At 58.6% G+C, this 12489-nt stretch overlaps 1 protein-coding gene across 5 annotated transcripts in view; it reads left to right on the top strand.

Annotated features, from left to right (window-relative positions):
• The window catches only part of TFDP1 (transcription factor Dp-1), a 40261-nt gene that overhangs the window by 12211 nt on the left and 15561 nt on the right, over positions 1-12489 (top strand). For all 5 annotated transcript variants that reach the window (XM_078452710.2, XM_078452704.2, XM_078452716.2 and 2 more), the window contains one exon: positions 7062-7128. In XM_078452710.2, coding sequence (XP_078308836.1) covers positions 7062-7128 — 67 coding nt within the window. The remainder of the gene's footprint in view (positions 1-7061; positions 7129-12489) is intronic.

Below are 12489 nucleotides of genomic sequence, written 5' to 3'. Positions count from 1 at the left end.
GTGGGCTTTGTTCACTTCTGGGCTGTTGGCCGGAGATTGCCCCCAGCTCTGGCCTCATGGGCCCTCTGCCAGGTAGCTTCCATTGCCAGAGCGCGGGAGGGAGGGGCTGGAGCGAGGTCCATGCACACACAGGGAGAGAGACGAGCCAGCCGGACCCCAGCCTCCGGCTCCTGAGACCGGACGTGGCCTGTGCAGATCCGGTCACCAGGGCAGGCCATGCTCGGGGAGGGGATTGGGTGGGGCCGTGAAGTGCCCCCTCACCTACTGTGCTGGGCGTGCCCACAGGCTGTGTCCTTGTGGCGGTGCTCGGGGCCTGGGGTCCGTTTGCTGTGGAGTCGAGGGAGGGTCTCTGCGGGAGCCACAGGGTGGGGTGAGGGGCCAGGCCTTCAAAGTATATCTGGACTCCGCTCCTTCCTTTGATCACCCTTGCAGCTCACAGTATTGATGAGCGCTCTGTTACACGGTATGCTTGCAGCGCTGATGTCTTCTGGTGGGTGCCGGTGCACTGTGCCCCTTGGCGAGGCCCTGTGTGCTTCCGTGGTGGGTGGTCCGGGATCGCCCCTCAGGTAGGTGCTGTTTGTATGGCTGCCGTGCAAGGGCTCTGCCTCTAGTGGTTATACCGGGTCCCTTCGGGCACGGGAGAGCTGGGCCTCACCGTTCTTCCCATCCCTTCGTCTCGCCTGCTCGAGGCAGGTGCCAGCCAGCAGCCACAATGCACTTGGTGCCCCCGCAGGCCCAGATGTGCTGCTGCGGTCAGGACGCTGGCTCCCGGTGCGTGTGGGGACTCAGAAGGGGCCGCTGTGATGGGAAAGGTCAGGAGGGTTGCCGAGGTGCGAACAAAGGTTCCCTTGGACTTCCCCCCAGGTGCCTGGCCGATCACACATGCTGCTGTTTTGTGTAACTGTCGTTAGGGAGCCGGGCCTGTGGTTGCTTTCCTGGGTCTCCAGGTCCTTCCTCTGCTGCCTGAGGCCTCTGCTCTTTGCCCCTTCCTGACCCTGTCTTGCTGATTTTTGTGTCTGTCTTTGAATCAGCGGAATTGCTGGCCCACTGCCTCTCCCTGTAGGTACAGTTTCATTGGAGCACAGGCTTGCCCTTTGTTTGGTACTGACTGTGGCTGCTTTGGTGCCACTGGGCACTCTTCAGCTGTCCCCGGGCCGGGAGCTGCTTCGGTCTGGACGTGGCTCTGGTTTTCTTTCCAGGCACGTGTCCTGCCCTCACTGGCGTTTCTGTTCTAGTGGGCCCATGGGGGCGGCAAGGTAGGACTTGTATAGAAAGTAGGCAGCCACCAGAGTGGTGGTGGTCTCCCAGTGGCTGGCCCTCCCTCCCCCCTGCCCTGAGTGGCCGGGGCAGCGCCTCTGATGGGCCCCTCAAAGGTTGTGGGCGGGCACTCAGCCCTGGGTGTCTGTCCTGCCGAGGGGTCCGCACCCTATCCTGCGGTGACTAGAGGGGTCTTGGGGAGGGTGTTCTAGAGAGAGAAGGAGGGGGATCAGGGTGTCAGGGTGTGCAGCAGGAGTGGGGGGTCCCGGCCACGCCCTCTGCGGCTTGTGAGGGACGCAGGGCACAGAGATGGGTGGCATGTGTGAAGCTGGAACGTGGTCATTACTACTTTGGTTTGGTAAGTAAAGAACCTAGTTGGTGTTTCAGCGTCCACTTCTAATTGGCTCAGCTTCCTGTGTAGCAGCTGAGTTTTACTGCTTTGGGTGGATCATTGTATCCAACGTCAGGAAATACACAGTAACTGAGTTTACTTACCTTAAGTACAAACCCAAAAAGCTGAGTAACGAGTGTTGTAAGAAAAACTCAGGTTAGTTGTGACAAATGAGTGCCTTCGCTGTTGGTTTACATGTTCATTCGTTCAGCGTCTTGGTGTTTCTTCCTGGAGGGAGGTTTGCATCTTAAGTATAAAGAGCATGCAGGGGAAGGAGTTCTGTGCACTTAACTTAAAACTACGTGCAGTACAGGAATACCGTTTATAGCATCCCAGCAGCCTGGTTCCGGTGCTGGTCCCGGCGTCCCTGCGGGCTTTGCCCCAGGCACAAGAGGGAAGGGGCGTGGGAGGTGTGGTAATGTTTTCCTGGGTCCCAGTTTGTAGTTGTAAACTAAGGTCCTGTGGTGTTGACTGTGAAGCCCCTGAGGACGGGATGGTGTTAGAAAATCACAAGGAGGCTGTAACGAACACGTTAGTATTTCCCTGTGCTCCCGACGGTTGTGTGCTGTGTGGCCTCGGACTGTCCTCCCTAAAGAACTGCAGGAGCCAGGAGCAGGGCGCCCCAGGGGTCCCTGGGCTCCAAGGGAAGGAGGTGAGCACCTCGGTGTGGTCCATGTGCTCAGGCCTGCTGCGTGTGCCCGGCCTCGGGGCCTCTCCCTCTTCACGGGGTCACAGGCTCTTGGGGCCACGGGCTCTTGAGCCCACGCAGACAAGAAGCAAGTGTGAGATTACAAAGTGGGAAAGAGCAAACTCCATCACAGGGGACCATTTCCAGGGCCCACTGCAAATTTAACACAAACGTCAGTGTTGACGGACTCCGTCCCGTGTGATCTGAGCTCGCTTTAAGTTCGTACTCAGATGGGGGTCTCACTTCATGCACAGAGTGGACCGTGTGCCTGGTCTGCACCTGTCAGGCTCATACACCAGAACCAGCGGGCGGCTCCGTGGAGGTGTTGCTGACTCACGAGGGCCACCTTGCAGCTAGCCTAGGGCTTCCTGCCTTGAGCCCTGGCAGTCCTGTGCCCCAGGGGCTTCCCAGAACCCCGTGGTCCCAGGCAGACGGAGATGAGGGTCACCGGCTGCAGGTGTTTAAAGGTTTGCCCGTTGTGAGGCTGCGAGTGAGGTGGGCTGGCACTCCTGTCCTCCTGCGGGTTGCAGGGACTTGCCTGGGGTCCCACAAGGGCCTAGGGCTGGCATCTGGGAGGGGAGGGAGCAGAGCTCCGAGTGGGCATGGCCGCGGGTGGATGCTGGCGGGCCAGGTATTGTAGCGCTGGCCACAAGGCAGGGCAGCACCTGTGGCAGTAATCCCCTGCTGTGCTGCTTGTCACTGTCATCCAGAGACGTCTCCTTAGGGTGTTCAGTGTCCTTTGGGGTTCACACCCACGAAGGGTGGTGTTTTAGAAAAGCTCTATTGTGGGAAGGCCGAGGCTGGGACCCCGGGGGTGGATTGGGTTATGGGTGACAGCGCCAGTGACCTTCCTATACGCCCCTGAGTAAGTTTGTGTGGTTCAGACAGACCTGCTTCTCTCTTGAACTCCACGCTGTCCGCGTGCTTCTGCCCAGTGCCGCCCAGTGCCATGCTGGCCCCTGCGCCTCAGACGAGGTGGACACACGCAGCTGGACCAGACGAGTGTGTCTCTCTGAGTTGGTCATTAGGCTCTGAAACGAGTTCCGTCACCTTTACAGAGAGCACGGTTGGGGGGACGAGCTGGGTGTGGCCTGGACTCAGGCTTGATTTGGGGGCTGTGTCGTGCACTGTGTCTGCACAGTAGGGCAGGATAAACCAGCTCTGGAACCGGTTTAGGTCAGTCGTATGTGGAAGCTGGTTGACCTCGAGAGTCTGTCCTGCTCTGGTATCGCTGGCTGCCAGGCCTCTGCTGGCCGGCTGTCCGCTTTTCCGCAGCTGCCTTGCCTGCGTGCCCCCAGAGCTCTAGCTCCTTCCAGGCGGACTTATGGAGCGCTGCTGTCGGCCTTCGAGGTCAGGAACCCTAGATGCGTCATTTTGGTCCTGACCGATTGTCTTTGGTCATTGGCAGTCAGTCATGTGGCTCCAGGAAATTTGGGCCAAATCTGCATGCAGCTGTTAAAGTATGCTTCAAAAATACATTCAGTGGCTTCCCAGATGAAAAGAAGGACTTTTTATGTTCTAGAGAAAAATCGGTCACCACTGTCTCACTGCAGAACAATGACCTCAGAGTTCAGGGGTTAAAACGACAGTAACCCTTTATCCTCCCGAATGGTTTCCGTGTTTTGGAATTTGGGCGTGGCCAGGTGGCAGTGTGTCCGGCGGCAGCCCCCGGGGAGGAGAGGGTGGCAGGAAGGCAGGCCCCCACCCTCTCCAAAGCCTGACTTCCCAGCCCCAGCTTTCTAATTTCCTTTGTGAAAACCGAGCTTGTGCCACTTGTGATTCCGACACACGTTGTGTTGCGAGATAGAATTCCTGTGCCCGTGAGACTTGCTATGGGGTACCTAGTCATGGTCCCACATACGGACAGTGTGGGCGTCAACAAGCTGCCAGCCGCCAGCTGGCTTCTTCCTATGTCACAGTTACTGCCCTCAGGTTTACGCTCCGAACTGGAAACCAGGCTTGGGAACAGGGTGGGTATGGGAAGACGGTCCTGTCAGACGTGGTGCCCACGGGCTCCCAGGTGGTGTCGTGGGGAGGGGGGTGGCAAGCACTGCCAGGCAGCCTGCTCTGGACGTTGCAGCCCCTCGGTGCTGAGCCGCCACGCCTTGTGGGACTCCCACGGGGCTAGACTGGGGCTGCATGGGTGGTGGGTGGGAGGAGCCTGTTGAAGACTCCAGCCCCCTTTCTACATGAGGTTCTTTTGAGCGACAGAAAGGAGGCCTTACAGAGCACGAGTATGCGGAACTTCCATCAGCGTCCTCCCCGTGGCTGGGAGGGTGTCCGGGAGCAGACATGATGCCGCTGGGTGCACCTATGGCTCACTCCAGCCTCTCCTCCATGTCAGCCGGCTGTCTGCCTCTGTCTCCTGCTCTCTTTGTTCTCCAGTGACTCCCCAGCTTTGGATTCTGACCCTGAGACTGGCAAGAAGGGACTGGCCTCTTCGTCTGTTTCCAGACTTTTCCGGAAAGGGCTGGGCTGGCCTGCTCGCTGCCCAGGCCACTCATCCGGTGGCCATGGTGGGTTGCGTGTGGCCAGGGAGGACGAAGCCCTTTGGCTCTGGAGAGGATGGGCTAGTCTGATCACTTGAGTTGGACTAGACCTCCTCCAGAGTGACTGGGGGCTTCCTGGCCTGGTTCCCTTCCTTCCACATTGTGAGGGGTTGCTGGGGCTGTGCCGCTGATGTGTGGACTGTGAGTGTTCCCTCTGTGAGAGGGGGTTTCCCATGAGTGGCCTGTGACCGCCGAGCTGGAGCAGCACGGGCAGTGGCCCCAGGTTGGGCAATGCTGGGTCCCACCCAGGCAGACCCATGAGGACAGTGACAGGCCCTGTGTGATCTTGGGGCTCCGTGGCTGCCAGCTCAGGCGTCCAGCCACGTGTCCACTCTGGTACAGGACAGTGGACATGGAGCCCAGGGCCGCTGTCTGGGATCAAGGAGCCGGCAGCGCCAATAATGTGCTGGGAGCCTGGGGCCGTCTGACAGGTGTATGGGGGCCCTGAGGCCCTCTCCTGCCACGGCTGTGTCCTCAATTCTGTGGCAGCTGATGTCCCGTGTCTCTGGGGGCACCCTGAGCCTGTTTGCTGGGACCAGCCTGGTGCAGGCTTCCTGGCCCAGAGAGAGTCGTGCCGTTGAGTCTGGCGGCTCCTGGCCAGCAGTCCTCTAGCCCAGCCCGGCCTCAATCTGCTGCCATCCTTGTGGGCATGTGCTTGGCTCCCTCCACTTCTGTGGGAAGGTGGAGTTTTGGAGAGTCCAGGAAACGTGGCCCATGTGGTGTTGGCACGGGCCTGACTTCCGTCTCGGGTTCCATGTGTGGATTTGTGCATTTTGGGTGCATTTGGTGTGTTTTCTGTGCACCACGTGGAGAGAGGGAACCCATCCCTGCAACACCGCAGGGCCTGACATGCGGCTTCTCCCGTGCCAGGCCCAGACGAGCCTTGCCTGTCTGCAGTCCAGCTTGTTGCTGCCCGTACGTGCTGCCAACCTGAGGCTCCTCCTGGGGTGGGAACGGGCCGCAGATGCCCTGGGTTCCTGGACAGACAGGACGATGCTGGAAAGTGCACTTGTATCCCTTCACGGGCGGCCTGGCCTGCGCTTACACACCTGTGAGGAAAGTCCAGGCACACCGCACAGACGTGTGACGTCTGTGAGTGCATGGCTCGTGTGGATGTGTGTGAGATCGCTGTGTACACACAGGCGTGGGTCCCCGAACACCAGGGCGTCCTTAGCCGGTGCTCCCACTGGGCCAGGAATCCCACTGCCCGGGTCACTGGTGGTCAGAGGCCTGGGCAGGAGGCAGAGGAGGCTTGTCTGCCGGGATTGGTTGACCTGCGATGTGGCTTGTGTACACGTGTGTGTGTGTGTGTTTATGCACATGTGTGCACACGTATGGGTGTAGGACGTGTGTGCGTGCATGTGTATGTGTGAGTGACCACGTGCGGATGGTGTGCACTGGTGTGAGTGTGCGTGTGGCAGGGCTGGTGTCTGGTGAGGCTCGGTGTATCAAGACCGTCTGCCCTGGTTTGGTGTGCAGCAGGCACATCTTCGATGTTTGGTGAGGACAGACTCGGGTGCGGGCGTCCAGACGCCGATGGTGTGCGGTGCCCGTGACGAGCTCATGCGAGCCCTGATTCTTCCCATGAAAACCCAGGAAAGCGGACGCAGGACGCGTGTCAGGGGTCAGTCCCAGACATGGCTCCCTGTAGCGGCTCAGGTGCGTTTGCACACCTTGGGGAGTGATATCACTTGCCTGGTGCCCCAGTGAGCTGCGTGGTCAGTGGGCCCTGCGCGTGGTCACCCTGCTCAGGACATGGGGGTGCCGGGTGGACCTCGTATGCTGCCTGGCCCTGGCCCACACTCCTGTACACAGAGGTGCATCCCCCGATTTCTGGTGGAGCGGCCGCGTCCGGGGCTCTGAAGAAGCCCTGTTCTCAGGTCGGATCGCCCGTCTGCTCTCACGACAGGTGGTCAGATGAATTTTACACCCACCCGAGGTGCGCCTCCACTAGCCGCAGGCACTGCCCCTTAAATGCGTGTGTTGACTTAATGCACAAAAGCTGTATCTCATTAACGTCACAAGGGTTAAGCTTCGAAGTTCCCTGCATGGGCTCCTGACCATTCTGTCTCTTTCATGCCGTATTTTACACCTCCCTCACACAGCCCGGCTTGTTACGAACTGTAGATTTGTCGCTCTTAGACCCCCTATTTACTGTCCTTGTTGCTCTCTGCAGGCCGGTCTAATTGAAGCCAACGGGGAACTCAAGGTCTTCATAGACCAGAACCTTAGTCCTGGAAAAGGTAAGGCGCCTCTTTTCCAAATACAATTCTGTGGATGAGAGTGTTAGGGTTGGTGTACTCGTGAATTTCTGTGGGACGAAAGCCCCTGTCAAGTGTGGGGCCCTTGCTTTGGGAGGGCTCCTGCCTGGGGCCGCCGACAGCCTGCAGGCACCTGTCAGTGGTGGGCTCACGCTGTTTGCAGAAATTCGGGGACGTGGAGAACGCAGGTCATGTGCTTTCCTCTGCCTCACGGGCGCCATGAGTCTCCAGGTGTCTGCTCTGGACCCGGGCGGCAGCCCAAGGCTGGTGGTGCCTCCCTCGCGTGCGTCCGGGTTCGTGTCTTGCCCATCAGGAAGCCACGTGTGTATGTTCGGTGGCTCGTTGGGATTCAGGGCCGGACATGGAGGTGGACAGGTCCAGGCCACTGCCCCCTGCTCTGGGGTCCCACGGTCTCCCTCCTGGTGTTACCGTGATGAACATCTGCCCACGTGTATGAGCATGCTGGCTATTTCCCGGGATAGACTAGGTGTGGAAGTGCTGGACCAGAGGGCATGCCCCTTCCAAGTTGATGCGTGACACCTGGCCACCTGTGGCATCCTGAGCTCAGAGTGGCTAGATTACCACTGCCGCCTCCGCCAGGCTGAGGCCCTGACCGGTGACTTCTTGGCTCCTGCGGTAGCTTTGGGGGAATGTCCCAGCCCCTTCCCATCCATCTGTTGCTGGCGAGCGGGACAGGAGTCCAGCTGTGTCCTTCCCCGTGGGGCCCAGTGGGCCCAGCCCATGTGGTTAGGGTGGTGGGCTCAGGCCCTGCTCCCTCTTTTGCATCAGGATGGCGCCTTCTGATGCTCATGGAGGCTCTCCTCTCCTGGCTCAGTGGGTCTCCCTCGTCACGCTGGCCACTGTCCCCTGGATGGGCTGTGGGCCCATGTGTGCTCTCCGGGTTTCTGTGTTTGGAAGGTCGTAGGCAGCGTCCTGCTTTTCTGTAGATCCCATCCTCTTTCCCTTCCTGTCCAAGGACAGGGCCCTGCTGAGGGACTCAGTGTTTGCAGATGGTTTTAGTTCAATAGTTTTTACCGTTCACAGGTTGCTTGAGCGAGGTGCTTCAGTGTAACTAATTGGACACTTAGAATTTTAGGATTTACAGGCGTGACGTCTTTAGTAAAAGTGACTAAGCAGAAATAGTAGTGAAAACACTGTGATCTCTGCTCCTCTGGAAACAGTGGAAGCCTTTCGTTCTGGTGTTTGTTTTGAGTCCCTTTATTGTTTGGATGGTCCCACAGGCCCCTCCCGTGATTAGGGGCTGCCTGATCTGTGCTTGAGCCCTTATGGGGGTTGCATTGGAGAGATGAGAAGACAACAGCTTCTTGAGTCTCTAGAATATCCTGGTGCCAGTTCCCTGCACTGTTCAAGGATTTTGCGTGTTCTTGGGTGTGGTCTGGCCCGCCGTGTCCCTGGCTCCGCTCACAGCTAGGACTGCTGTAGTTCGAGGCTCCTGGCTCCTGCCTCTGCTCCCGCCTCTGCTGGGACCAGCACAGCCTCCCAGGCACTCAGGCTCCTGCCCTTGCGCCTCTGGCATGTTCTGGGTATGGGGAGGCCCACGGCCACATCTCTGCAATGTGCTCCCTGCTCTGACCCTATGAACGCAGGCTGAGCGTTGGCAGGCTCCTGCTCCTTCCAGAGAAGTGCTTTTTCGTAAACGGAGCCGTTTGTCTGTTGGACAGGCAGTCCGGTGCTGTTTCGGCCACAAAGGGAGTAGGACCAGGCTGCCCAACTGCTGTGCTCACCCGTGGGGACGGTTCCACGCACGGCCACCTTTGCTTCCGGCTCAGGAGCTCCGATGCTAATTTTGGGCGGTGTGGTACTGACTGGACCTGCGCACTCTGGGCTATTCAGTGGTGTTCGTGAAGTTGGGGAGCCCATGGGTGTCAGACTGTGTTGTCTGACCCCGCTGTCATTGTGGGCGCTTCCCGAGGAGCGCTTGGCGGAGACTCAGCCAGGGTTATGCTGAGTGAGGCCCAGACCCCTGGCACGGGCTTGTCCAAGAGCCCGGGAATGTGGCCTCAGTGTGTTCCCAAGAGCCTGTCTCTCTGGAGGGACCGTGAAGGGCAGGAGTTGGCTCTCACTGGGGGTAGGGGTGGGGAGTCAAAAGGAGGGCCATGGCCAGGCCTGGTGGAGGCTGGGCCATGAGGGGGCAGGGGCCCGTCCTGCTTCCTGTCCGCATGCGCCACGCCTACAGGGCTGCCTCCCAGCTGCTCCTAGCTCCACCTGCTGAGAGTTTGGGAGCCCCAGTGACCCTGCTGCCCTCGGCTGGGGCCAGTGAACCCCTCCTGAGGTGAGGCTCCCCGTGCCTGCTCCTGCCTAAGCTCTGGCTGTGATGCCCGCTCACACTGGGCTCTTGCGCACTCCCGTTCCCTGGGTCCTGGCCTTGACTCTGCTCCTGTCTTAGCCTCCAGAGCTGTCCGTGCTTCTTCACCTGTCTCTTCTGCTCCTCTGGCTGCTGCCTGTGGCCCATTTCCAGGTGCCAGTGTCTGCAGACTTCTCCAGAGGCAGAGCCTACGGGAGACGTGTGGTGAGTGGGAGGGAAGTTCGTTGTTGTGGGATCGGTCCATGTGACAAGGGGGCCGGCAGGCCGGACACAGGCAAGAAGTGGGGTTGGAGGCGTCTACTCCTTCCTCGTGGAGGAGACCTGAGGATTTGCTCTGAAAGTCTTTGCCTGGTTAGGGGGCTCTGGAGGGTGGTCTCCCCTACCTAATGGCGGCTTGCGGCTGGTCTGTGATCGGATAGCTGGGGACAAGCGCCTTGGTGCTCACATCAAGTCGGTCGTCACGCCTGTAAGATTCAAAGAGCTGTTTTCCCCAGAAGGGGTGCTGAAGTCACAGCCTCCTGTGCCCACGGGCCCTGAAGGCCAGAGGCCCCAACGCGGTCCAAGACAACGAAGGCTACGTTGTTTGCTGTGACAGCCGTTGGGTTGCTCCCAGGGCTTCGCCGACGGCTTTGATGCTGTGTGAGCCTTCGCGTGCACATTTGTTCCTATGTTTGGGGCAGGCGCTCTGGAGCGGGAGCCAGGGCACGAGGTGCGTGTGCGTGGCTGTACCAAACACGTGGGCGCCTGGCGCCGCACAGCTACAGTGGCGCCTCCTTTGCCTATATTTCAGGTTCTGGTGGCCCGGTGGGTGTGGGCCCCCTTGCTCCTGGGCCTGCCCTGCTGGTAGGGGTTTGGCCAGGTGCTTTGCTGGCAACATTTTGTTGCCGCTGTTCCTGCTGGAGCCTCCTCTTCCAGCCGTGCGGCTGCTGCCCTAGGGTTCAGGCCGTGGGCCCTGGCACGTATGTGCCCACGCCCTCCCGATGTGCCCGCTGCTTGCCTGCCCTCCGCACAGAACCAGTCCGGGGCCATGGCCCGTGTGCGGCCTCTTCCTCTCCTCTGGCCTCTGCGTACATGTTGTGTGCACTCGCTGCAGAAACGGCTCACGATGTAAACGTGTGCTTAAGCATGTGTCCTGACACGTCGTGTGCGTGTGTGTGTGGTATCTGCACGCACTGATCCTCCCTGTGGCTTTGTGACTTTGCTCATCTGCAGCCGGGCCATTTCTGGCAGTTTCCGGTGCTGCCTTTTGTCACCTGGCACCTTGATGGAGTGCTCTGATGCCTGCTGACTGTTTTCCCTGAAGGGCTGTGCACCCCAAGCGCCTGGTGCAGGAGGCGGCTCCCGCAGAATGTCGCAGGATGTGGCTGGGTCTGACTGGTGACAGGACGTGTCCTGTGACGTCTGCCATTTTCCTTCTGCTTCAGAGTTGCCCTTCCCCTGAGGACGGGCTCCCAGGCAGGAGAGATGAACACCAGTGACAGGTGGCCGACAGCCTGGCATTGTGGGATCATCCCAGAGACGCGGGAACGGCACCCTCGCAGATGTGCGTGCACCTGCACACACGGCTGTTGGGGGGGAAGCGGCCTGGCCCCTCTCGGGGAGCGCAGAGCAGAGGCGCCATCGTTTGAACCCAGACGACATCTGGAGCACAAAGTGATAACATGTTTCACACGCCAAACCCTTCTGCCGGGCTGGCCAGGAAGACCGGTCTGCAGAGGAGATGCGCTCGAAGAGGAGCGGTCTGGGTGTGGTCGAGGCCCTGAGACACTGGGCACCTCGGCTCCCTCCCACTGGGAGGTGCCCCTGTGGAGCCTGCCTCCCTCCTTGGGCCGCAGGGCCATTCTGGCGCCTGCTGTGCAGGGGCAGGGCCGTGCGGGGGCCGCCGTCTTAGCACTTGGGGTATTTCTAGCGTGGCGGGCAAGAGAGCAACTCTTAAAATACTAGGTTCTTAGAACTTAGAAATGGTTGAAATTATTTTCAAGAAGACATTAAACCTTATGGTTTCATAATCTGTCTTAAAGCCCATAGGTATTAATGAATTGTGATTGCTAATTGTAAGAATATGCTTACGGAATACTTCTAGAATCCTTTTCCTGTTCAGGGTTATAATAGCTCAGACCACATATGTTCTAACTCCTTTTCTCGCCAAGAGAGGAATTCTCTGTTTCGTGATGTTATAGTTGAAAATATTTCAGGGGAGCCGGGGGAGGGGCTCAGTGGGTAAAGCGTCCAACTTTGGCTCAGGTCACGATCTCGCAGTTCATGGGTTCAGGCCCCACGTCGGGCTCTCTGCTGACAGCTCAGAGCCTGGAGCCTGTTTGGATTCTGTGTCTCCCTCTCTCTCTGCCCCTCCCCTGCTCGTGCTCTGTCTCTGTCTCTCAAAAATAAATAAACATTAAAAAAATAATAAAATATTTTGTCACCTAGTTCCTTTAACAAAAGGCACTAAAGAGAGCGTACAGCTAAAGTAGTTGTGCTTCTAGTGAGTAAACTCTAGGCTGTGTTACAGGTTAGCCCGTCTTGTAAACAGGAGTGTAAGTAGGTCGAAGTGTGGTGGTCTTTGTCAGAAAAGTGTGTTAAGCATTCTGATGTCTTTGGTCAGATTAAACTAAAAATGAATCACATCCTTGAGATTGTTAAAAAGTGACGTGTCTTCCCTGAGTCAGCAGTTGGTAGGAAACCTAGAGAGGGGGACACAGGCTGCCTGGGTGCACACGTGTGTGGTGCATGGTGTGTGATGTGCACATGTGGTGTGTGCGCGTGGCGTGCATGTGTGGTGTGCGTACATGTGTGTGCCTTGCACACACGTGGTGTGATGTGCACGCGTGTGTCATGCATGTGTGGTATGTGTGTGCTGTGCATATGTGTGGTGTGTACATGTGTGCTCACACATGTGTCGTGCATGTGGTGCACGCGTACGGTGTGTGCATGCATGTGTGGTGCACATGTGTGGTGTGCGCACACGTGTGTCGTGCATGTGTGTGCGGTGCACTGTGGTTTGTGTGCACATGTGTGTC

This window comes from Panthera onca, chromosome A1 (genome assembly GCF_046562875.1).
Source record: "Panthera onca isolate mPanOnc1 chromosome A1, mPanOnc1 haplotype 2, whole genome shotgun sequence".
Classification (NCBI taxonomy): Eukaryota; Metazoa; Chordata; class Mammalia; order Carnivora; family Felidae; genus Panthera; species Panthera onca.
The sequence above is the reverse complement of the archived record's forward strand: the minus strand, read 5'-3'. Positions and strand labels throughout refer to the sequence as shown.